This window comes from Schistocerca americana, chromosome 1 (assembly GCF_021461395.2).
Source record: "Schistocerca americana isolate TAMUIC-IGC-003095 chromosome 1, iqSchAmer2.1, whole genome shotgun sequence".
NCBI lineage: Eukaryota > Metazoa > Arthropoda > Insecta > Orthoptera > Acrididae > Schistocerca > Schistocerca americana.
This window is the reverse complement of record NC_060119.1, coordinates 784,682,146-784,708,872: the sequence shown is the minus strand read 5'-3', so window position 1 is coordinate 784,708,872 and position 26,727 is coordinate 784,682,146. Positions and strand designations below refer to the sequence as shown.

At 43.1% G+C, this 26,727-nt stretch overlaps 1 protein-coding gene across 1 annotated transcript in view; it reads right to left on the bottom strand.

The window, feature by feature from the left end:
* The window catches only part of LOC124545562 (tenascin-like), a 164,720-nt gene that overhangs the window by 25,252 nt on the left and 112,741 nt on the right, over positions 1 to 26,727 (bottom strand). The window contains exon 7 of the mRNA XM_047124512.1: positions 15,833 to 15,979. Coding sequence (XP_046980468.1) covers positions 15,833 to 15,979 — 147 coding nt within the window. The remainder of the gene's footprint in view (positions 1 to 15,832; positions 15,980 to 26,727) is intronic.

Below are 26,727 nucleotides of genomic sequence, written 5' to 3'. Positions count from 1 at the left end.
CCTGACCTCAACCCTCTTGACTTTCATTTATGGGGGCATTTGAAAGCTCTTGTCTACACAACCCCGGTACCAAATGTAGAGACTCTTCGTGCTCGTATTGTGGACGGCTGTGATACAATACGCCATTCTCCAGGGCCGCATCAGCGCATCAGGGATTCCATGCGACGGAGGGTGGACGCATGTATCCTCGCTAACGGAGGACATTTTGAAAATTTCCTGTAACAAAGTGTTTGAAGTCACGCTGGTACGTTCTGTTGCTGTGTGTTTCCATTCCATGATTAATGTGATTTGAAGAGAAGTAATAAAATGAGCTCTAACATGGAAAGTAAGCGTTTCCGGACACACGTCCACGTAACATATTTTCTTTCTTTGTGTGTGAGGAATGTTTCCTGAAAGCTTGGCCGTACCTTTTTGTAACACCCTGTAGATGGCAGTGGCATCGTGTTCACAAGTTATTAAGTGGCAGTGCACTGGCAGAGTTGCCATTTGTGCTTAGGTGATTCATGTGGACAGGTTTCCGACGAGATTATGGTCGCACGACGGCAATTAACAGACTTTGAACGCAGAGCGGTGGTTGGAGCTAGATGCATGGGACGTTCCATTTCTGAAATCGTTAGGGAATTCAGTATTGCGGGATCCACAGTGTCAAGAGTGTGCCGAGAGTACCAACTTGCAGGCGTTATCCCTCGCCATGAACAACGTGGGAGCTGATGGCCCTCACTTAAAGATCGACAACAGCGGCTTTAGTGTTGAATTATCAGTGCTACAACAGACAAACAACACTGCACGAAATAAGGGCAGGAATCAGTGTGCGACGTACGACGAACGTATCCTTTTGGACCGTGCGGGGAAATTTGGCGTTAATAGGCTGTGGCAGCAGACGACCGACGGCATCGTCAGCAGCGCCTCTCCTGGGCTCGTGACGGTACCAGTTGGACCCTAGACGATTGGAAAACCGTGACCTGGTCAGGTGAGCCACGATTTCGGTTGGTAGGGTGGCCCCAACAAACTCGTGACACAGGTCGTCAGCAAGGCACTGAGCAAACTCGTGGTGGCTCCATACTGGCGTGGGCTGTGTATACGTGGAATGGACTGGGTCCTCTGTTGCAACTGAACAGACCACTGACAGGAAATGGTTATGACAGGATGTGTTCAGTTCCTTGGAAACCATTTGCAACCATTCATGGACTTCATGTTTTGAAACAACGTTGGAATTTTTATGGATAACAATGTGCCATGTCACTGGGCCACAATGGTTCGCAATTGGTTTGAAGAACATTCTGGACAATTCGAGCTAATGGATTGGCCACCCAGATTCGCCGACGTGAACTCCATCGAACATATATGGGACACAATCGAGAGATCAGTTCGTGCACAGGCAACACTTCCGCAATTATGGACGGCTATAGGGTACCACGGCTTAGTATTTCTGCAGGGGACTCCCAACAATTTGTTGTGTCCATGCTGCGTGGAGCTGCTGCGCTAGGCTCGACAAAAGTAGGTCTGAGGCAATAATGAGAAGTATTCCAGGACTTCTGTCACCCCAGTGTAAGTTTGGCTTACTGACATACAAAAATAATATTTTATGATGATTAGCGTAAAACAGTATGTACAAGTGTCGATGTGTTGTACAATTATGGTGTTAATGTGGCGATATAGCAGATTTTTATGTTTAACAACATCACTAGTATATTACCTTTAGTCTTGCACTATAGAAGACTGTGTACCCACTGCTCTTTTTTTTGCCACTGATAGAACAGTTAAGGTTAGACTACCTCAGACCATGATTCGAAATTAACTGTCCATCGTTTTATTGCGTATTATGTAGTTATGCTATAACTAAGCACTGTCACATTGTTTTAATTTTGTTTGTAACCTTTTGTTTCAACGTGCTATGATTTTATTCAATGTAGCCCTCCCCATCCTCTTACCCCCGCATTTTTTAGTCGCTAATAGCACTTAATATAAGATATTCTCAGACAATGCCACGAGAATAAAGTTTTGTTTTTATAGATTATGGATTTTAGTGTCACCTATTATACCGTGGCACTTATTTTTGCTGTAGAAAACTACCTCTGTTCATATTTTAAATATTCACAACCATATATTTTAGGATGTTATATACTCTTTACTTGATGCATCATTTGCCATATTATCTGCCAGTAGCCCCTTTTACGGAAGATGTCCTTAGGTCATGACGCTAAAGTATGAACTGCTAATTTTTTCTTTTCATCACTTTTTCTTAATATATCTTTAAGTTTGTATCTCGTTACATAATTTTAAAAAACGCTTTATACGTCATTTAGTGAGCCATGTATTACAATAACTAATCTGACTCTGAATCTAAGCGATCATGACTCATGAATGTTGCTTTCTAGATGAAGTAAACATTATTTGTTAATTGTTGTCTCAGGTTATGTTTCTAATGATGTACCGCCTGGCAGAAGGTATATTTAAGAAACTTGGTATTCTAACTACTACTTCTCAGTACATATACTCATTGATGTCCTTTGTCATTTCCAACATGTCTCTTTTTACAGAAAATAGTGCTAAACTTGATTATAATACCAGAACCAAAAACAATCTGTATAAGCACTATAAAAGCTTAACATTAGCACAAAAAGGAGTCAAGACACATTTGATGACTTCGCAAACCGTTCGTTCTAGATCTGAATTATTTTTAACAATTGCGAGCTTTAATATGTGCTTATAGTAGAATACAGTACGTTACGTCTATAAGCCATGTATCAACCTATGGACACACTGATGCTATTCGCTGTATATTTGCTGTAACTGGTTCCTGCGTGTACAGAAGTGACAGTTGGTGTTCGACAACAAAAGCGAGCACACCATAATATCCTAATACGTGGCATTAGTTACAAAGATGACTGTTACTGCACGCAGCACGCTTTATGGTTTTAATTCTGACGCTTACAAGTTATGTGCTCGCTTTCATACCGGCTGTATCGTCTTTTATTAAGAGCATAATTGTACAACACCACGGCACCTGTAGGTACAGTTTTGGGCTATCCATTATAAAACGTTGTTGTATGTCAATAAGTCAAACTTATATCAGCTGTATCTTTTATTTGTTTCGTTGTAGACTGCGCTTGAAAATGGCCTGGAAGGCTGAAATTTGCCAATCGTGCAAAGTGTAATAATCTGAATAATTGTGAAGGAAAAGCCAAGGAGGAATGCTTCAAAATGTTCTTTAACAAATTTACAGCCTTTGTTCCCCACATGAAGAAAAAAAGTTGTAAAAGTACATAGCGTTTTACTCGGTATAAAAATTTAAAAAAATGTTCAAATGTGTGTGAATTCCTAAGGGACCAAACTGCTGAGGTCATCGGTCCCTAGACTTATGCACTACTTGAACTAAGGTAAACTAACTTAACGCTTAGAACAACACACACACCCATGCCCGAGGGAGGACTCGAACCACCGGCATATTGGCGGCGCAATAAGTGCATAGCGCCTCAAAATAAAATTCAGTACCTGGAAATTAACAATACATTCTAAAGAATTTAATGTTTTATACAGTACTTAAACGTGTAGAACGAGAAATAATTACAAAGGCTGTCGAAAACACAGATTCATCTCTAACACCAAAATGTGTAGAGAATGGCGCAAACCGCTCATGGCGGTCCCTGTTGCGCGTTCCTGCGTGTGATTCTAAAAACAATCACTGGACTGTAGAACCAGCAAAAAAAAAAAAAAAAAAAAAAAAATCATGCGATCTCAGGTACAATATCGTCTACGTACAACTCTCTCCTCTGCTGTCTTGTACAAAAATTAATTGCATGTTTTTTTATATTAGGCCATTTGCAGAAAATCAACAGCTCCCACGAGGATTTCATTACCATTCCTTCAAATTATTATGCTTTTATCACCACTAAAGAGAACTATTTATGGTTTACCTGTATAACAGTTCCACTCCTTCACAGTACAACACTTACACGTCACTATAAGAAACAGGCACACACACGTTGGGTTAATTCAGTTGATACATGCCTGATGATGTCAAGAACACCACACAGCTCAAAACGTTCTGCACGCTTCTACGTAATAAAACGGCATCTATGAACCTTAAAAGAATATAGAGAATGACAAACTGCCTGTTGTCTTCGGTCTCGGGTTCTTCGGCGGACGTTCATCTAATGATTTTACTGACGTTTCGCCAGCACGAGTGGCTGGCATTGTCAAAGCTTCACCCACCATTGCCGGTTCACCACCGGCGAAACGTCAGTAAAATCATTAGATGAACGTCGGCCGAAGAACCCGAGACGGAAGCCAACAGGCAGTTAGTCAACAAGTGACCACGAGAGCCTTAACAATTTTGTGTTACAGAGAGTGTTGTGAGGAAAAATCGAGGATAGGAATCTTTGGCTGGAGACGTTATTCAATGATGCTAGAGAGTTTTCAGTACGTGTGGAACGACAAATCCCAGTACACGACACCTTTGACTGTAATCGTGGCTGACGGCTGAATGTTTGTCGGTCTGCAAGGCGTGACAGAACAATACCGGCAGCACAACTTTCAGAGGCTAACGTTTGCCATCGCAGCAGCCGCCTCCATGTCTTCCACTGGAGGTTCTAGTTACCAGTTGCGTTCTATGACTAACAGAGCAGTTATCATCTACATCTACATACATACTCCGCAATCCACCATACGGTGCGTGGTGGAGGGTACCTCGTACCACAACTAGCACCTTCTCTCCCTGTTCCACTCACAAACAGAACGAGGGAAAAATGACTGCCTATATGCCTCTGTACGAGCCCTAATCTCTCTTGTCTTGTCTTTGTGATCTTTCCGCGAAATGTAAGTTGGTGGCAGTAAAATTGTACTGCAGTCAGCCTCAAATGCTGAATTCAATACTTTAAATATATCAAAACAAAAGATATGTACAAGCCAATACGACGAGGAACGTCATTGCGCATGGTAGAGAATACAAAACAATTTTCAAAGAGTGAAAATTACCATGTGTTACATTTTTAAAAGAAGGTGAGTTACAGGAAGGGTTTAAGACGCGAGCCTGCGTGTATGAGGTAGGCACATACCCTCCAGATACCGGACAGAGTGCGAATATCTTCACACCCCGCATAAATTGGTCTTAGAGAGTCCTCGGTTGACACTACTGGAATTTCGTACAAAATATTCTTGAGAATGAGCCACAGAAAAAAAAAAAGGAAACGCGATGAGTTCTAGTGACAGTTGGCCAAGCTGCAGGGCTATCTCGAACCAATCCAGCGATCTTCAAATATCTTTCTAATTTGGGTTCTGGCAGCTAGACTATGTGTTAGAGCCACGTACGTTGATGGGCTACAAATGGCCCCTTGTTTAAAGATTCCTGCAGTACTCTTCGAATGAATGTTGGATAATCGTCTGTCGGCGGGAAGAGAACAGGGGTTGATGGAATCAGGTAACCGAATAGAACGCCAGCCAATAAATTGATTGTAATTTTTTCTTGATAATCCCGTTGGTAGATGGTGTGTGGATTCGCTTCCGCTTAAGTTGTCCAAAGAAATTATTTAATAATGTCTATGATGTATATCTGCAGATAAAAGCGACGAATGAATATTTGCACAAAGACTAATTTGGATTGAGGTGACAGGTTTGCTAGAGAAGTCCACGCAGTTATGCGAAGCCACTGTGCCAGAATGGGGTATATGTTAGCGCATCTGCCTAGTGTGCTGGAGCCCTGGGTTCAAATCTCGACCTTGGTATAAATTTTCATTCCTCGCTTCAGTCTGCGTATATACATTGCAGATGTTTGAGACTTGAAAAAGTCTCTGGAACCACACAGTTTCATTTAATTAAAAGTAGTTCTACTGCCAGGTATCCGAACAAGCTTTTCAGGACGTTGGTTGTTAAGGAAAATACCGAGATTGGGAATTCTCTCCCTAACATTAAAAAAATAGTCACAATTTGGACACCCTGTGTCACGCTACCACCACAACTGCTATTTGTTTATACGAATTGCAGTGCCTGCGTTATACTGATTACGATGCGAAGTGGCACTGTGGCTACTACAGCCGTTATGATGTACATTAAATAAATTCGCAACTGCGAATAAGGACAACCATCAGCTGTAGAATGGGATGACGAGAATCAAAATTTGTGCCCGACCGATTGTCGACATGTGGAAGTTTTAGTCTTGCCGTGAATCGTGTACGGATAGCCAAATAGGAGCCGGTACGGTAGCTCAGCACGCTCAACCAGAAAGCTCCGTGGTCCCTGTAAAATAAAAAAAAAAAAATAATAAAAAATAAAAAAAAAGTCAACAATGAACTTCAAAGAATGTCACGTGACGTCCGCCACGACCAGATACGATGAACAAAATGTAGTAAAGAAAATAAATGGGAGGCCCACCGCTCGCGATAAGCGAGTAATCTGGCTTGGAGTCCCGGTCCGGCACAAATTTTCTTTGTCGTCATTCCATTCTGCAGCTGATGGTTGTCCTTATTCGCAGTTGCGATTTCATTTAATGCTATTTGTTTAGGCTCTCTAATGTATTTGAACTCGAATATTTCACTGTAGTCCTCGCGATAGAGAATAAAACTATTTTTTACAAAATGCAGCTGCGTGGCACAGCACTGTGAAAATCACTGCCCGAACTTAATGCGAGGACAAAACAAAAAGTCGCAAGCGCCTTTACCTCAGGGAAACAAAATTGGTGCCTCCGTTCCTCGAACATCATTCTCCTGATCGTCACGCAGTTGCTTTGCAATTCATTTGTTACAGTGCCAGTATTTGTGGATGGGTCTACGTAGAATTGCATAAGCATATCGTTCTCAAATCTTTGTGCACCGAGCACGCTACCTCCACCTGCTTGGCTTTCCACGAAACCACCTGCCATGGAGATGAGGATGAATAGCGGCAGACGTAGCTGACACGTTTTACGCAATAGGCGTAAAATTGTTTGCCCATTTACTCTCGTTTCACCATAACAGACCAAGAAAAGTTCTTCATTACACGTCACAACAGCACGAACCAAATGGTTCAAAATGGTTCAAATGGCTCTGAGCACTATGGGACTCAACTGCTGAGGTCATTAGTCCCCTAGAACTTAGAACTAGTTAAACCTAACTAACCTAAGGACATCACAAACATCCATGCCCGAGGCAGGATTCGAACCTGCTACCGTTGCGGTCTTGCGGTTCCAGACCGCAGCGCCTTTAACCGCACGGCCATTTCGGCCGGCAACAGCACGAACCAAACTACGAATTACCGCCGAGTTTTCTTTCCCCCCAGTCGCCACTGCGCACCGCCGGCTCTGCATTACTGTTGCGACTGATATGGACCCGCTCAATGGCAGCCAACGACTGAATACTGCCAGGCCAAATGTCCCGCTGTCAGTCCGCCCTCAAAAAGTAATGACAAAAATAACAGCATGGCGTTATGCACATACGCAGATGGCGGTAGCATTGCCAATGCAATGTATAAAATGACAGTGCATTCGGGGCACCGTCATTTGTACTCATGTGCTTCAGGTGAAATGGTTTCCGGCATGATTATAACCGCACGACGGGAATTATCAGATTTTGAAAGCGATGTGGTAGTTGGAGTTAGTTGCGTACGACATTACATACCGTAAAGCATTAGGGAATTCAATATTTCGCGATCCACAGTGTAAAGAGTGCGCCGAGAATAGCAAATTTCAGGCATCACCTCTCACGACGGACAACGCAGTGGCCGAAGGGCTTCACTTAACGACCGACAGCAGCGGCGTTTGCGTAGAGTTGTCAGTGTTACCTGACAAACAACACTACATGAAGTTACCGCAGAAATCAATGTGGGACGTACGACGGACGGATCCGTTAGGACGGTGCGGCGAAATCCGGCGTTAATGGGCTGTGGCAGCAGATTATGACGCAAGTGCCTTTGTTAACAGCATGGCATCGCCTGCAGTGCCTCTCCTAGGCTCATTACCTTACCGGTTGGACGACTGGATCACCGTGGCCTGGTCAGATGAATCCCGGTTTCAGTTGGTAAGAGCTGATGGTAGGGTTCGAGTGTGGGACGACCACATGATGAACCTGAACCCAAGTTGTCAACAAGGCACTTTGCAATCTGGTGTGGCTCCAGAATGGTGCGGGCTGTGTTTACATGGAACGGACTGGGTCCTCTGGTCCGATAGAACCTATCATGGTTATGTTCAGCTACCTGGAGACAATTTGTAGCTATTGTTGGTATTCATGAACCCAAACAACACTGGGAATTTTATGTATGACAATGCGCCATGTCACCGCCCCACAATTGTTCGCAATTGGTTTGAAGAACATTCTGGACAGTACGAGCGACCCAGATCGTCCAACATGAATTCCATCGAACATTTATGAGACATAATCGAGAAGTGGGGTCATGCACGAAATCCAGCACCAGCAAACACTTTCGCAATTATGGGCAGCTATAAAGGCAGTATGGGAAGTATTTCTGCAGGGGACTTCCAACGACATGTTGAGTCCATGCTATATCGAGCTGCTGCACTACGCCGAGCAAAAGGAGGTCGGACACGGTATAAGGAGGTACCCCGTGACTTTTGTCACCTCAGCGTAGTCCGCGCTTGCTGCTAGAAGCGGTGGGCTAGCGGCAAGCGTTGGTCTCTGTGGCTTCGACGCTCTGTAGCGTGATTTTACGATGTTCCTATACTCAGTTTGTTTCTGAAGACACCCTCAAATACCTCGAAGTCTCTCTGTACAGCTTTGTTTCACTCTGTATATAAATCATCTTCCATTTTGTTCTGATAATGTGGAGACAATTGGTTTCGCTGATTACTAAAGAGCTGCACAGCCACTGAATCAGATCGGACTACGGAGGAAAATATCAGCGATAAACAAATAGGAATCTTCGAATATTTGACATTGTATTATAATTTACTTAATTCGAAATTTTAATAAGCCGTGGAGAGATGAAGGTAAAATATTTGAGCTGAAAACGTTACGTACCGGAAATGAGAAAGAATTTAGGGCTGAGGGGAATGTGAAATCTTAGTGCAAGCTTAATTCAGAAACACACTTGAAATATTATGCAGACAAAGGACTTTGCCCTAACTTTGATAGCCCGTTTTAGATGGCAAACGCCGGCATGCATGATACTGAGCAGAAGTTAAGTTTGCAAACACTATAGCAGGTTATAATGAAATCTGCCATTGAGTGAACGTTTTAAAACTGTTCCCTTGATGAAAATCGATTTTAGTACATTATTTTCCAATGGAAGTTCTATAGGCATTGTTCCGTTGTGTGAGAAATGTACAACTAGAAATTCGGTGCAAAAATGACCTCAAGGACAAAATAATTCCTCATTGAGCTCACGGTAACAGAGACAGACGCATGGAACAGGCTAATGTTCGTTATTATGGGAAACTTGTAAATAAGAAAATCAGACCACAAATGAAACTATTCTAAACGAGCCGATTGAAATCAGCCAAAGTGATGTGTGGTATCGCAGCTGTCGCAATATATTCGTCACGCCGTATCCAGACCGCTTCTCAATATTTGCAAATGAAATTAACTGCACGATAAGGAGGGAGCGACGATGAGTGAGTATGCCAAAAACATCCAGCGTAGGATACTTTTCGCTCTTATGGTAAGTTTAAGTGGAAACTGAAATTGATGTCGAAATCGTTTTACTGGACGTCATAGCCTTAAAATTTAGGACCTTTACCACCGTTCTAAATATCCGTTTCTTGTATTTTTTATTTTTAACAAATTATGATATCACTATAAATCTGTTTTCAGTAAATCGAAGAAACATAAACAGTTTTGTTTTCGTAACTCTAAAGGTGTAGAAATTTGCACCACATAACTGCGAAAGTGTGTGATTCGAGGGGAGGAGAGAACAGAAGAATAAGCCTACGAAACAGTTCATCTACATCTATATCTACATGGATACCTGCACATTTAAGTGTCTGGCAGAGGATTTCCGAGGGAACTAAAGAATAAGCCTACGAAACAGTTCATCTACATCTACATCTACATGGATACCTGCACATTTAAGTGTCTGGCAGAGGATTTCCGAGGGAACTAAAGAATAAGCCTTACGAAACAGTTTCCAAGCGATCATTGCGAAGAGAACTGTGCTGATTGGACGTTTGAAGGCGTGTACCTCGCAGATCGTCATTGCACACGCGAGCATATAAAGCTAAGTGGGCCAAACAATAAGGAAATTAAATAGTAGGTGACGGGGGACGTGTAGTGTATGGTCGATGAGTCAAAATTTTGAGACTTTTTAAATGCTGCGAGCCATAAAATTCGTATCGTTAAACTCCCAATCTTAATCTCATATAAAATGTCTACTTTGAATGTAGCAATCAACATCCCGGCAGTCTGGTGACTCTACGGTATCTAATCATCAGTTAGTTAGATACGCCATACGTGAAGAAACTCGTGGACCCTGTTCCTCCCTGAAATGAGGTCTTTATGAGGACCTAAGGCTGCGTTACACGACATAAGCGTCACGTCTGCCAGGAGCGGGAATGTTTTTGTCCGGTGCGTATGTTCAATGCCATGTTGCTGCACCGCATGTTTTGTGATATCCTTGGACCCTCCTCGGCATGTTGTCCTTAATGTGGTCGATACGTTGCTGCTCAAGTTTGTTCTGTACTACAATGGCGGTCTCCCTGAAGTCATCCAGGTGCGAGGAGGTTCCAGGAATGATGGATCAGTTGCTCGCCAACCGATACAGACTGCCATTTCAGTCGGTTGATTCCTGATACGTGGACAAAAGTGTAGGCGAGATGGCAGCGATGTTATCGTGCACTATCATCTTTAACCCTGTGAGTGGCTTCGGCTACTGCATGACATGGCCATTTTATTGTCTTTTTTTGAGTACCAGTGCCATCGAAGCTACTGCAAGACAGACACATGTATGGTACACTGAGTACCCCTGCGAGTGTAGTGCATTGTAGCGGACACTTAGAACGTTCAAAGTAACAGTCGGCTCGGAGATGTGTTACGTAATTGTAGGAGATAATGACATCTGGCTTTTTATACAGTAATCATACTGAGGAGATAACTGACGGTGGCGGTAAGTATATCTAAAGTTATTGTTGAGTAAGTTTGAATTTGTAGTATCGCTTTTATCAGTGGTTTCGAAATGAAACCACGGGAGCAGTATATACTTTTGATAGAAATTTATTTAATTTGAGGCCCATTTTTGCTTGGTATTTAGGATAACAATTTGTTTTAGGCATTTTGAGTTTATGGAAGTTTAGATATGTGAAATTGTGTTTAGGAAGAATGCGAAATTGTTTTCAAATTTATCTCGTAAAAGGATTGGCTGTTGAAAACTGTTTGTCCGGGTGGCTCCAAAGTGAGACCACAACCTTAAAACAATTGACTGTTTAGTTTCTGCTAATTTCTTCTTGCATTCGAAGCGTACTATGATCATAAATATCAATTATGTGAAAAAAATATAATTACGTTTTCTTATGTTATTGGGACTCGAAGGGTTAAAAGACGAACCCATCACCAAAACGTTCACTGTAGGACACGAAAATAGGTTAAAGAATCCTATAGCGATACTGGACGGCCCTCGAATTACCGTCGATAGCAAAGAGAGGTGTCGAACATGTTTTCATTAAAGTGGCTCAGAGTATGGTTGACCCACTTCCCTGTTAAACTCAGCACTGCATCCCTCCTCTCTTGTATGACAGTCATTGCGGGTGAGACAAATCTTGCACCCTTCGATGAAGAGAATTCAAAGCCATTGATCCGTGTTCAGTTTCAGACGTTTTGTTGGCCACTGTCTTGGCGCTGTTGTCTCGGAAGAGGCAGCGCACACGGGACATCTACGAGGCATGATTTTCAGGTATCTGGTGGCATTGTTGACCGAGAGCAGCCGCGAGTGGATCTCCTATGTTTTCTGTCTGAAGTAAGTGGCCGAATATATCAAAGACATAAATGTAGCATACGTCAGTACGGCGGGCAAGTTAAGGTGCTGACAGCCCGTTTTCTTGCGAAGCGGCAAAGTGCGCACCGTCTTATGTAGATATGATTCGTCGAGGCATGTTGATAGACTGATCACCGCTATGTCCCTTAGTGGGCTCTACCAAGCAAGAATGCAGGATTATTTTTACCTCCACCATCGATACTGTGTAGTTACAGAGTACTGAATGGCAGCTAGCTCTAAATGTGAAAAAAATGTAAGTTAATGCGGATGAGCAGGAAGATCAAACATGTAATGGTCGATTACAGTATTACTAGTGTTCTGCTTAACACAGTGTAGTCGTTTAAATATCTGGGCGTAACGTTGGAAAGCGATACGAAGTACATTGAATGGTGCAAATGGCTCTGAGCACTATGGGACTCAACTGCTGAGGTCATTAGTCCCCTAGAACTTAGAACTAGTTAAACCTAACTAACCTAAGGACATCACAAACATCCATGCCCGAGGCAGGATTCGAACCTGCGACCGTAGCGGTCTTGCGGTTCCAGACTGCAGCGCCTTTAACCGCACGGCCACTTCGGCCGGCGGGTACATTGAAGACCAAAAGAAACTGTTATAGGTATGCGTATTCAAATACAGAGATATTTAAACAGGCAGGAAACGGCGCTGCGGTTAGAAATGCCTATACAGACAACAAGAGTGTGGTGCAATTGTTAGATCGGTTACTGCTACTACAATGGCAGGTTATCAAGATTTAATTGAGTTTGAACGTGGTGTTGCGCACGAGCGATGGTAGACAGCATCGCCGAGGTAGTACTGAAGTGGCGATTTTTCCCTACGACCACATCACGCATGTATCGTGAATATCAGGAATCTTGTAAAACATCAAATCTCCGACATCGCTGCGGCCGGAAAAAGATCCTGCAAGAATGGGACGGCTGAAGAGAAACGTTCAACGTGACAGAAGTGCAGCCCTTCCGTAAATTGCTACAGATTTCAATGCTGGGCCAGCAACAAGCGTCAGCGTGCGAACCATTCAACGAAATTTCATCAATATGGGCTTTCGGAGCAGAAGGCCCACTCGTGTACCCTTGATGACTGCACGACACAAAGCTTTACGCCTCACCTGGGCCTATCAACACCGACATTGGAGAGTTGATGACTGGAAACATGTTGCATGGTAGGACGAATCTCGGTTCAAATTGTATCAAGCGGATGGATGTGTACGGGTATGGAGACAACCTCATGAATACCTGGACCCTGCATATCATCAGGGGACTGTTCAAGCTGGTGGAAGCTCTGTAATGGTGGGTGGTGTGTGCATTTGGAGTGATACGGGGCTCCTGCTACGCCTACATACGACTCCGACAGGTGACACGTACGCAAGCAGCCTGTCTGATCGCCTGCACCCATTCATGTCCATTCCGCCTTCCGACGGACTTCGGAATTCCACCAGTACAATGTGACACCCAACACGTCCAGAATTGCTGCAGATTGGCTTCAGGAATACTCTTCTGAGTTTGAACACTTCCGCTGGTCACCAAAACTTCCCAGACATAACATTATTGAGCATATCTGGGATGCCTTCCAACGTACTGTTCAAAAGAGATCTCCACCCTCTCGTACTCTTAAGGATTTACGAACAGCCCTGCAGCATTCATGATGTCAGTTCCCTCCGACACTACTTCAGACAGTCGAGTCCATGCCATGTCTTGTTGTGGTATTTCTACGTGCTCGACGGGGCCCTACACAATATTAGGCAACTGTACCAGTTTCTTTGGCTCTTCAGTGTAGAACGAGTATAGGGTAGGCGAATGGTCGACTTTGGTTTATTCAGAATATTTTAAGAAAGAGTGATTCACCTGTAATGGAGCTCAAATATAGAGAGCTGGTGTGACCTACTCGGGTGTTTGGGATCCATACTAGGTCGGATTGAAGGAAGATATCGAACCAATTCAGAGGTGGGCTCAAAAAATGTGTGTCAAATGTTATGGGACTTAACTGCTAAGGTCATCAGTCCCTAAGCTTACACACTACTTAACCTAGATTATCCTAAGGACAAACACACACACCCATGTCCGAGGGAGGACTCGAACCTCCGCCGGGACCAGCCTCACAGTCCGTGACTGCAGCGCCTCAGACAGCTCGGCTAATCTCGCGCGGCAGAGGTGGGGTGCTAGATTTGTTAGCGGTAGATTCGAACAACCGTAAGTGTTGCCGAGATGCTTTGGGAACTCAAATGGGAATCGCTGGAGGAAAAGGGACGTTCATTTCGAGAAAGGCTATTGCGAAAATTTAGAGAACCAGCGTTTTAAGCTGACTGCAGAACGATTCTACTACCGCCAACGTACACTGCGCGTGAGGACCGCGAAGATAAGATCCGAGAAATTAGGGCTCGAACGGAGGCATATAGCCAGTCGTTTTTCCCACGCTGTGTATGCAAGTGGAACAGGAAAGGAAATGACTAGTAGTGGTACAGGGTACCCTCCGCCAAACAACTACGGTGCCTCGCGGAGTGTCTATGTAGATGTAGAAGTACTGAAAAAGAGGTATAAAATAAACTAACCTTGGAAGTCGTTAAGGTATTGCAAGCCTTAGTTTGAGCACTTTAATGGGGGATGTACGTTAGCTTACTGATTAGATAGTCAGCTAAAGCAGGGGGAGTCAATCTATTTTGCCTCCATTAGAACTACTGATAGCCTTGGGAGAGCCAGTCCTGGAAAAACTCTATCATCTGGTGAGCAAGATGTATGAGACAGGCCAAATACCCTCAGACTTCAAGAAGAATATATTAATTCCAATCCCAAAGAAAGCAGGTGTTGACAGATGTGAAAATTACCGAACTATCAGTTTAATAAGTCACAGCTGCAAAATACTAACGCGAATTCTTTACAGACGAATGGAAAAACTGGTAGAAGTCGACCTCAGGGAAGATCAGTTTGGATTCCATAGAAATGTTGGAACACGTGAGGCAATACAGACCCTACGGCTTATCTTAGAAGCTAGATTAAGCAAAGGCAAACCCACGTTTCTAGCATTTGTAGACTTAGAGAAAGCTTTTGTCAATGTTGACAGGAATACTCTCTTTCAAATTCTGCAGGTGGCAGGGGTAAAATACAGGGAGCGAAAAGCTATTTACAATTTGTACAGAAACCAGATCGCAGTTATAAGAGTCGAAGGACATGAAAGGGAAGCAGTGGTTGGGAAGGGAGTGAGACAGGGTTGTAGCCTCTCCCAGATGTTATTCAATCTGTATATTGAGCAAGCAAGAAGGGATCGGTTGGTAGGACATGTTCTGAGGCACCAAGGGATCACCAATTTAGTATTGGAGGGCAGCGTGGAGGGTAAAAATCGTAGAGGGAGACCAAGAGATGAATACGCTAAGCAGATTCAGAAGGATGTAGGCTGCAGTACGTACTGGGAGATGAAACAGCTTGCACAGGATAGAGTAGCATGGAGATCTGCATAAAACCAGTCTCAGGACTGAAGACCACAACAACAACAACTTATGAAATCATTAGGAGAAAATTTTTTGAAAACTTAATGAAAATATTTTGAAACCCAGTACCGCTTATCACTGACTATTAATGGTGGAACATCCACTAGTGGGCGGTAGAGACCAGGTTGACTACCACTGAGCGGAAGTCTATAGTGGCGCACTGAAGCGGGTCGCTTCTTATTCGCAGCGCCCTCGCCCTGCATCGGCGCAGCTGCGGCCAGCAGCGAGTTGGTTTGTTTGGGGAAGGAGACTAGACAGCGAGGTCATCGGTTTCATTGGATTAGGGAACGACGGGGAAGGAAATCGGCCGTGCCCTTTCAAAGGAACCATCCCAGCATTTGCCTGGAGCAATTTAGTGAAATCACGGAAAACCTAAATCAGGATGGCCGGACACGGGATTGAACCGTCGTCCTCCCGAATGCGAGTCCAGTAGCAGCGAGTACTTACGCAGCGTGCGGTAGCAGGTGTAGTTGTAGTAGTGTGCTGTCGGGTCGCAGACGCAGCGCCCGTTCGTGGAGTTGCAGCGCCCCAGGCTGCCCATCGCCTCGGAACACTCCCAGCTCTGCTCGCAGCTGGCGTTGTACGCCGCAGCCTCTGTAACAAACCACAGTCCCGAGGTGTGGACCAAATGTTTTCTTAACATAGTGCTTCTCAAAAAATGGTTCAAATGGCTCTGAGCACTATGGGACTTAACATCTGAGGTCATCAGTCCCCTAGAACTTAGAACTACTTAAACCTAACTAACCTAAGGACATCACACACATCCATGCCCGAGGCAGGATTCGAACCTGCGACCGTAGCAGCAGCGCCGTTCCGGACTGAAGCGCCTAGAACCGCTCGGCCACAGCGACCGGCAGTGCTTCTCAACCTTCCAATTACGTGTGTCACAAAAAAAGTGAGGCACCCAGAGGACACGGTCGGATATCATTGTGACTTCTTACACACACGAACCATCGGGGGGGTATGTAAATGGTTACAGCTGCAATTCTCTGTGACAGCTATAACAGCCATCATAGAACATTAGTGTTATTCTTGTTTAGTGTTGTTACCAGGCCCTGTGAAGTATGTAAAAGGCGTTAACTGCGTCAAATTTTGAGTGATCACTGTGAAGCACATGGAGATGCTACTTACTCGCGAGACTGCGTTATCATCAACAAACAAAGTATGAAAGTGTTCGCATTGTGCGTCCAAATCTGTGGGGCCTTCATAGGTGACAGTGGTCCGATGTCGACTGCATGGGAACCACTTGGATGATGTCGTCCAGGATACCGAGCAGCATACATAGCACACGCCCGTTGGGCATTTTGATCACAATAGCCATACATCAACACGATATCGACCTCTTCCGCAATTGGTAAACGGTCCATTTTAACATGGGTAATGTATCACGAAGCAAATACCGTCCGCACTGGCAGAATGTTACGTGATACCACGTACTTACACGTTTGTGACTATTACAGCGCCATCTATCACAAAGCGAAAAAAGTGGTCCAACTAAACCATTCATATTTCATTACGTACTACGCGAATATGTAATAAAAAATGGGGGTTCCTATTTTTAAAAAACGCAGTTGATATCCATTTGACCTACGGCAGTGCCATCTAGCGGGACAACCATAGCGCCATCTCGTTTTCCCCTTCAAGTTAGACGAGTTTCGTTCTTTGTAGTTTTTTTCGTTTGATGCTTATTTCGTGATATATTTGGCCCGGTCACTATCAATGGACCACCCTGTATACCTGTCTGTAAGCATTGACACTGCTAAAGGTTTAATGAGTGACTTGCGTTACTCGATATATTTTGATCACCCTGAATTATGTACAAGCATTTAAAGTTGGTTATAAGACATCTTGTAGTGTACCATGAGATGCATTCAAAAGTATTTAATTAGCAATTAACTTTTTAATACAGCTCGGCGTGTACAACAAGTACTTTTTAACAAATGGATACAAGCTGCAGAGAACCCAGCATACAATATTGTCATATCTGAATTGTTATCAGTTATACTGGTGATGGAGTTGCGGTGTGTGGCCAAGAATTTATGGACACTCCACTTAAAGTGCTCCATACGGCATCACGCTACGCGATAAGTGGGATGGAAGTGTGACCATTACTGCTAGACTGCATGTGGCAGCACTACATATATAGATGTTCTATTCGTCATATCGAAACCAGTCATCATGAATTAAAAAAGTAGTGATCTGCACACTGTTTTTCATCCATTCTCATGACAATATTTAAGTGTATGGGGTTTCAATTTCGACTTGATGGAGTATCTGATCATATGTTATCATACAAGTTTTCTGAAGCGGCCGTTCAGTCTTTTAGAACGAATACTGATCAGCAGTGAGGAGTGTGTCATAGTTACTGGGATAGACGACTGAAAACCGGCAAAGTGTGTTTCATAATCAAGACTTTGGGCGACTTCTCTCAAAAATCCGTTTAATCGTGATGTTCAGACTTGGTGATGTTTACTGTGCCGGCAAATTTCTCTCTTATACCTCGTAATCGACTATCCTGGGACTTGGTTTCGAGTATTACACTTGCATTTCGTGTAGTCACTGTTTTGCGATTAAAGAATTAGCCGTGTACCACGACTCAACGGTAAAGACGACAAAAAAGAATTTTGTCACATGTAACATATAATATAGGGTGTGAAATGGCAGCACTGTTTCGCAAGTTGGCTACACTGAATTTTATCGTAAAGTTGAGTACTGCTGTGTGTTCGTGCGTCGGTCGTTGAGAGAAGCTCGTATTATTGAGTTGTTACAGAAATGAGGCTGTTGGCATAAGAACAACCATTTGATATTGTGGAGCATTACATAAAGATAGGCTCCGTCAATGAGTGTAAAGAAGTGTTCCAAGCGAAGTATCCTGGCAGGAAACTCCCCATGATCAGCACTATTCAAGATCTGCACAAAAGATGGGGGGTTGTAGGAGCCTTTCAGAACTTGCAGAGGAATAGGGGACCGCCAGTGAGTATCCTTGAAGCCACAGACAGAATTCCCATAGACCTTACAGGAGGTCCCCGCAAGTCGATAAGGAGGTTATCACCGCAGGTTGGTGTATCTCGTACATGGTGTCATAGTGTACTAAAAGAAATGAAATTAAAAGCCTATTGTGTGATTGTGTTGTAAGAGTTGAAATTTGAGGATCAAGAAGAAAAAAAAGAGTCAATTACTGTTATCTGGCTGTTTACATCAGGTGCTAACGGTTACTTGGACTCGTTGCTTTATTTCATGTCAGATGAGGCCTGGTTTCATTTGTAAGGTGTAAGGGTTGAAATGCGCATGATGGTCAGTTGGAGTTGATGATACACACTCCCACTGCTGATCTGACATTTCAAGATCGTGTGTTTTTGTATTTACAGGAATGTATATATAAGGCTGAGAACTGAATTGCTAAAAACTAGGTTCAAGTAATAATACTTATAGTATAAAGTATATTAGGTTGTGTTTGGGTTAGTGTGGTAATTTATGTTGGAGATATTTTGGAGGCGCCAGGCGGCTGCTCGTGACGTCAGAGCAGGCAGGACTCAAAATCTGCAGGGCAGTGCGGCGTGTCATGGAACTCCATTGATGGCGAAGTTCTGTGATCGTGGGACTTGGTAACTATGGAGATCAGTAGAAAACACAGAACTGGACATGACTCTGAAGCATTATGAAAACGTGTTATGCATTTTAAGAAATTGTAGTCGATCAGAAGTCAAATTTGTAATTGCAATAATAAACCCTTGTTTGTGAACCTACCAGCGCCGGTTACTACGTAACAGTAGTTATTTCACAGGAGGAGGCTAGCGGAATACGGGGTCCCTCCGAAACGAGTCAGAAGATCGTATCAAGAAGGAGAGGATGCTCGCAAAGGTTATGTTAACTGCCAGAATTGCTGATACTGGTCGCAGGACAACCCACATGCTCTACATGAAGAACCTCTACACTCAGAGAAGATAGGTGTCTGGTGCGCGTTGTCCGGAACACTTGACTGGTCCCTTATTTTTCAGTTACATCTTAAACAGAGCGAGATATCTAGAGATCTTTGACTCTTTCTATGCACAATTAACAAATACCAAAGAAAACTACGTGCAATATTCCAACAAAATGGAGAAACCGTTCAAATATCTTACCACAGAATTGCCCAAATCACGAACGTGTTTCCTGAAGACAGTTGTCAGTAGAGGCTTCTGGACTCTTTAAGTCCCTGGACTTAACTCATGCGATTTTTATTTATGGAGCGGACTAAAAAGCAAAACGCATGGTGGCAATCCTCGCATAATAGACGATCTTAAAGGGAATATTACGAGGGAAGTTCAATAAGTAATGCAACACATTTTTTTTCTGAAACAGGGGTTGTTTTATTCAGCATTGAAATACACCAGGTTATTCCCCAATCTTTTAGCTACACAACACTATTTTTCAACGTAATCTCCATTCAATGCTACGGCCTTATGCCACCTTGAAATGAGGGCCTGTATGCCTGCACGGTACCATTCCACTGGTCGATGTCGGAGCCAACGTCGTACTGCATCAATAACTTCTTCATCATCCGCGTAGTGCCTCCCACGGATTGCGTCCTTCATTGGGCCAAACATATGGAAATCTGACGGTGCGAGATCGGGGCTGTAGGGTGCATGAGGAAGAACAGTCCACTGAAGTTTTGTGAGCTCCTCTAGGGTGCGAAGACTTGTGTGAGGTCTTGCGTTGTCATGAAGAAGGAGAAGTTCGTTCAGATTTTTGTGCCTACGAACACGCTGAAGTCTTTTCTTCAATTTCTGAAGAGTAGCACAATACACTTCAGAGTTGATCGTTTGACCATGGGGAAGGACATCGAGCAGAATAACCCCTTCAGCGTCCCAGAAGACTGTAACCATGACTTTACCGGCTGAGGGTATGGCTTTAAACTTTTTCTTGATAGGGGAGTGGGTGTGGCGCCACTCCATTGATTGCCGTTTTGTTTCAGGTTCGAAGTGATGAACCCATGTTTCATCGCCTGTAACAATCTTTGACAAGAAATTGTCACCCTCAGCCACATGACGAGCAAGCAATTCCGCACAGATGGTTCTCCTTTGCTCTTTATGGTGTTCGGTTAGACAACGAGGGACCCAGCGGGAACAAACCTTTGAATATCCCAACTGGTGAACAATTGTGACAGCACTACCAACAGAGATGTCAAGTTGAGCACTGAGTTGTTTGATGGTGCTCCGTCGATCATCTCGAACGAGTGTGTTCGCACGCTCCGCCATTGCAGGAGTCACAGCTGTGCACGGCCGGCCCGCACGCGGGAGATCAGACAGTCTTGCTTGACCTTGCGGCGATGATGCCACACGCTTTGCCCAACGACTCACCGTGCTTTTGTCCACTGCCAGATCACCATAGACATTCTGCAAGCGCCTATGAATATCTGAGATGCCCTGGTTTTCCGCCAAAAGAAACTCGATCACTGCCCGTTGTTTGCAACGCACATCCGTTACGGACGCCATTTTAACAGCTCCGTACAGCGCAGCCACCTGTCGGAAGTCAATGAAACTATACGAGACGAAGCGGGAATGTTTGAAAATATTCCACAAGAAATTTCCAGTTCTTTCAACCAAAATTGGCCGAGAAAAAAAATGTGTTGCATTACTTATTGAACTGCCCTCGTACTAGAGAAACTAAAAACAACAAGCCTGCAGAACTACAGCGTGTTGCTGATAACGTCATCACACGAAGTCGGCGATGACTGGAGGCTCATGGCCACCACCTCCAGTATCTCTTATAAACAGGTAACTACATGTTTTTAACACTATTATCTGTAATATTTTAAACATAGCTGCACAACAGCAACGGTTTCACGTAATAAAATTATAAACAGCCGACCAGTTGCAATGGTTAAAGAAATTCTCTACCTAGGTTTAGACAAATATAAATTTGTCTTCTTCAGAAGGTAGCAATTTTACATTAGTAAGGACTAATATACCATCGCCGTTTTTACAATTGTCGGCATGGATCCATGTGTCAAAAATGAAATATAGCCCAGAATTAGGGTTTGTCACGTGAATATAAGATAGCTCATGGATCTTGCAGCGCTCACAACCGAACTTTGTTGCAGACTTCGATGTCTCAACATCTCTGACGAACTGTGTGTTCGTTATCGTTTAAATTAGAAATATTGTGAGGTACACCCAGTGACTCCGAGTGAACTGTCAAGTAATAATAATTACGCTAAAACTCTAGCTCCCTAATCCCATCTTTCACCTACGTCATACTTACCTTTACTACTATTGGAAAATCGTATCGTTGATTTGTCAGAGAAAAATTTTAAATCAGTAATATTGTCATGTTCTCTTGTTAAAATTATGATTGAGACTGATCAGTAATGGCAACTCAATAATTTAGCTATTCTGTTCCATAAATAATCTGATACAATTACCATTATTACAGTCCAACTGAAGTAACTTCTTTCTCTGCTTTTCTTCTTCATATTCGTCTTCCTTTTATCCATTATTGCTTGTTGGCGACCACACGATGCATTATTGACTGCAATCCACAGTGCTTGATTGGCACTTGGAAATCCTTTTCTTCTTTTACCCTCAATCTTCCCTTCTCTTATCTACTCTAGATATACGTGTTTCGCTATTCGAGAGCTAATTTCGTCCCAGGTACACTGTTTTTTATACGTTGTTAACATTTCTCGCCATCTGCGTATTCTTCACAATTTTTCGGTATTGGTTATTTTTGCTGTCCATGGTATTTTGAGCATTCTGCGATTAATCCAATTTCACAGATGTTTAAGTCTATACTCGGGAGAATTTTCTGTATTCGACTGTTGTTTGTACATTCATGTAACTTCCAAATTACTTAAGATGAGGAACGTCAATGAGCTTCATTTGCAAATTTCTTGAGCTTTGTACATGTAAGTATACGTTACTGAGAGTAAACTTAGATTTTTGCCATAATGGTTTTCATAAGTCAAACATTTCATTAACGATCATTTTGTATTGTATTGTATGTTAACCGGGGGCCTAGAAACGACGGAGAGGCTCCACAACCCCACGACTACTGACGCAGTCCACTTCACCCCCCCCCGCCGCCCCACACCGAACCACTCTTTCAGGGTTATTGTGCGGTTCGGTCCCCGGTGGACGCCCCCAGGGAACGTCTCCATACCAGACGAGTGTAACCCCTATGTTTGCGTGCTAGAGTAATGGTGGTGTGCGCGTACGTGGAGAACTTGTTTGCGCAGCAGTCGCCGACATAGTGTAACTGAGGTGGAATAAGGGGAACCAACCCGCATTCGCTGAGGCAGATGGAAAACCGCCTAAAAACCATCCAAAGACTGGCCGGCTCACCGGACGTCGACAAAACTCCGCCGGGCGGATTCGTGTCGGGGCCAGGCGCTCTTTCCCAATCCGGAAAGCCGTGCGTTAGACGGCACGGCTAACCGGCCAGGCAACGACATTTACTTATTACTCCAAATTATTACTTTCGGTTTTCATAACGAAACAATTACTAATGTTTTCCCGCTGTTATTTCTACCATGTTGTTGTGTTCGTTATATGTGAGTAAGCTTTCTGTTGACATACTTTTACTTAAGCTAGAACGTCATTATTACTGTTCCGATTATCGATTAGATAGCGAACAGATATTGTCCAGCGGGACTGGCGACCATTTGATTTATCAAATTAAGTCATCGGATTTTTCTGTATGTTACTCGAGATTTCATGGTATCTCTCGTTTCGTTCGGTCTTTACTGTGCGTGATTGCACTGTTTTACATACATTATTCACAATTAGAGGAAACAGAGGGTATGGAAAGTTATGTGTTAAAGTAACTTGTTGAACGAGGGTTGATTGAACAGTAATGCCTCCACCTTCGCAACTCTTCAACAGTTGGCAGCATTGGAATGCGGCAGGTACCGGCTTGTTCTGTAGCTTCTTCTCTACAGCACCAGTTGGCGGGCAGCCTTAGCATTGAACGGTTGTGTTGTTACAGTGTAAAGTATGGAACCCTGCGCAGAAGGTCGGTCAATGCGATTTAAGCAACGTGCAGTCATTGAATTCTTGACAGCAGAAGGTCTCACTCCAAAGGAGATTCATCAGAGGATGAAAGCAGTTTATGGTGATTATGATGATGTGAGTACTATGCGTCGTTGGGCGAGCAAGTTTAAAGATGTTGGGTTGGGAACATCTGACCTTCATGACAAGAGCTGGACGTCATGTGACTGCAGACACCGAGTTTCACAATCAAAATGTTGACAAATTCATTCAGGACGATCGTTGTATCACTTACAGAGAAACTGCAAGCACAATCGGCATTTCACGAGAACGTGTGGGTCACATTATTGCTTTGTTTGGCTATTGGAAGATCTGTGCACGATGGATACCCCGGATGGTGACTCCTGAAATGCAAGCGCACAGACTTGAAATTTGCCAGGAACTCCTCTCTCGTTACGAGAATGAAGGTGACGCCTTTCTCCATTCAATTGTGACAGGAGAGTGATGAAGATGTTAAGAGAACTGCGAGACTGCGGTTGCGTAAACAGAGTGTCCACTTCTTCCGTGACGGCTTCACAAAACTTGTTCATCGTTGGCAGAAACGTATCCAATTGGGTGACGACTATGTGCAAAAGTGAGTATTGGTACTTAAAGATCACATTCTAAGGATTATTTATGTGCTTGATTTATTAAAATATTCCCATTCAAACCCAATTAACGACGGTGAAGGCGTTACTTTTCATTCAACCCTCGTAGGTATTCACTTGAAAACGATTGACTTAAAATCTTCTTGCTACGATTAGGCTCATGCGATCATTCTCATTATATTCGCATACTGGTGCCAGTATAGAACTGGAAGCTTCGGTTGACTAAAAGAAGAGCTCAGTTTATAGAAGACATACTGGAACGCCAAGGAATACTCAGTCTGGTGACAGAGGAGCTGTAGACGGAGAGCAAGTGGATTTAGCTTTCAGTAGACCACATCGACAAGAGCTTCATGTTTACATTGTGCCGGAAAAACTGGGGAAATAATTTGTTAAATACTGTGTTAAGGACAACGTAGAATATTCTCTTACTATTTTTTACTTCATTCAGCTGTGTTTATTATTTCTTGAGTCATTAGAAATGCGTACCAAGTAAAAAAACAACAATAAACACAACTGAGTCGAAGAAAGAAGTAGCTATCATACTATTTGGATTTGTACTTATCAGATTGTTGCTTCTACATATTTTAAAAAGTTATACTTTCACAGTTTTTATGTTTGGATGGATGTCACTTTCAACTTTATGCATCACTTTTTCCAGAGAAAATTAACAATTTTCGACTTTATTTTCGAAGAAAGAAACAGTTATCCGCACGTCTCCCTCAAATTAATTCAAGGTCAAAGGTTTTCTCTCTTCACTGTTTGGTTGGAAATTACAGTTTTTTCGTAAAGGAAAAATAACACCTAAGACTAAGTCAGAAACAACCTTATCCCTATAACTGCCAACGTCCTCAGAGGTCCTTCAGTTTAATGAAACTTTAAGACTTCTTCTAATTTATCTTGTTAGTCACAATTTTGGAAAATAAGTATAAAAGTTTACCTATGGATTTGTGTTAACGTGTTGGTTCACGTTTCCACCCGTACAGAGTTCGCAAGCCCATGCGGTAAGTAGCAGTCGTTAAACAACCAGATGCCTGTATGCACACCGTCTGTTAAGTCATTAGGTATTGTTAACCCGCGTTGCTGTTCTTTCAACATTCAACAGGGCGCCTTTTGATAAGTACATGTTTATTTTGGTGCATTATTCATAACCGTATCGTCTGTTCTACAAAGTGAGAATGAGGAGTACTATCGGATGATGAGATAATGGTATTATTGGAGCAGTCTTCTGATTTTAAAAACCAACCTAATGAATTTGAATTTTACAGTAATAACGATAGTGAGGCAGATGTCGCTGAAAGCTCAGAACAACACGAAGATGACGACGACCATGAAGAATCCATTTACGAAGTAGGATAAGAAAAATCTAGTGCAAATTCTGCTGTGATTTATTGTTTTCAAAAATGGTTCAAATGGCTCTGAGCACTATGGGACTCAACATCTTAGGTCATAAGTCCCCTAGAACTTAGAACTACTTAAACCTAACTAACCTAAGGACATCACACACACCCATGCCCGAGGCAGGATTCGAACCTGCGACCGTAGCAGTCCCGCGGTTCCGGACTGCAGCGCCAGAACCGCTAGACCACCGCGGCCGTCATTTATTGTTTTCTCGCAATGTGAGTGAAATAATGAAATATGAGCTACAGCCCCTCAGGTTGGAATTTCTGTTGGACAAAGCAAAAAGAATGTATTGAAAGGAGACCAGAGACCTACAAGATATTCGATTAGGAACTGTGATAATGAACGGTCTTGTCTTATATTGTTCTCTCGTAGAACCCTCATTGAGAAAGTGTGTATGTGGACCAACAAGGAAGGTCTAAGCGTTTACAAGGTCTAGATGGAAATAAGTTAGCATGAAATGAAAAAGTTTCTTGGTGTTCTGTGCCTGACAGTTGTTTACAAGTCGAGAAATGACTATATCAGTCAGTTTTGGAGTGTCGAGAATGGCCAACCACTGTTCAGTGAAGTTATGTCTATTCTATTCTATTCTGAGAGAGTTTTGACAATGCAGTAGCTCGACCTGAGGATATTTCAAGTGACAAACTGGAATCAGAGAAGATTTTGAGATGCGAGAAACTACCCAGAGGTATGCCTACATTTCAGGATGGAGTATGACTGTGGATGAACAGTTGGTCATATATCGAGGTCGGTGTCCATTTAGACATTACATACCATCAAAACTTGGTAGATACGGAACGACGTTCTGGCAGTTCGTGAAAGTACAAGCTACTGGGGAAGGAGAAAGAAACCAGAGACGTGAGACTGTGGAGAGAATGTTATGAAACCGCTTGTGACTGAACTTGAAAAATATGGACGTAGTATCACCTGTAATAATTTTTTACATCTCTCAATTTAGCTCATTATTTTTAGTCAAAAGAGATGATAGTAGTCATTACTATAAAAAAAAGTACAAGTGAACTACTTGCCGATTTTATTACACCTAAAGAACCTGAAGTAGACTCTATATTAGTTTCTTATGTTATGCAGAGGTATCACCATCAGAAGTAAAGAAGTGTGAAGTTATAAGGAATTAAGGTGCCACAAAAGGTGGCGTTGACGCCATGAAGCAGAGGATACGAAGCTACAGTGTGAAGAGAAAAGAAGGCGTTGGACGTTGGTGATATTTTTGCAACATGATCAGTGTATGAGTAGTAAATATATACATTATTTGAATGATGTTGACTACCAACAGAATAATGAGACGTCGGACTTCTATCAACAATTTGGG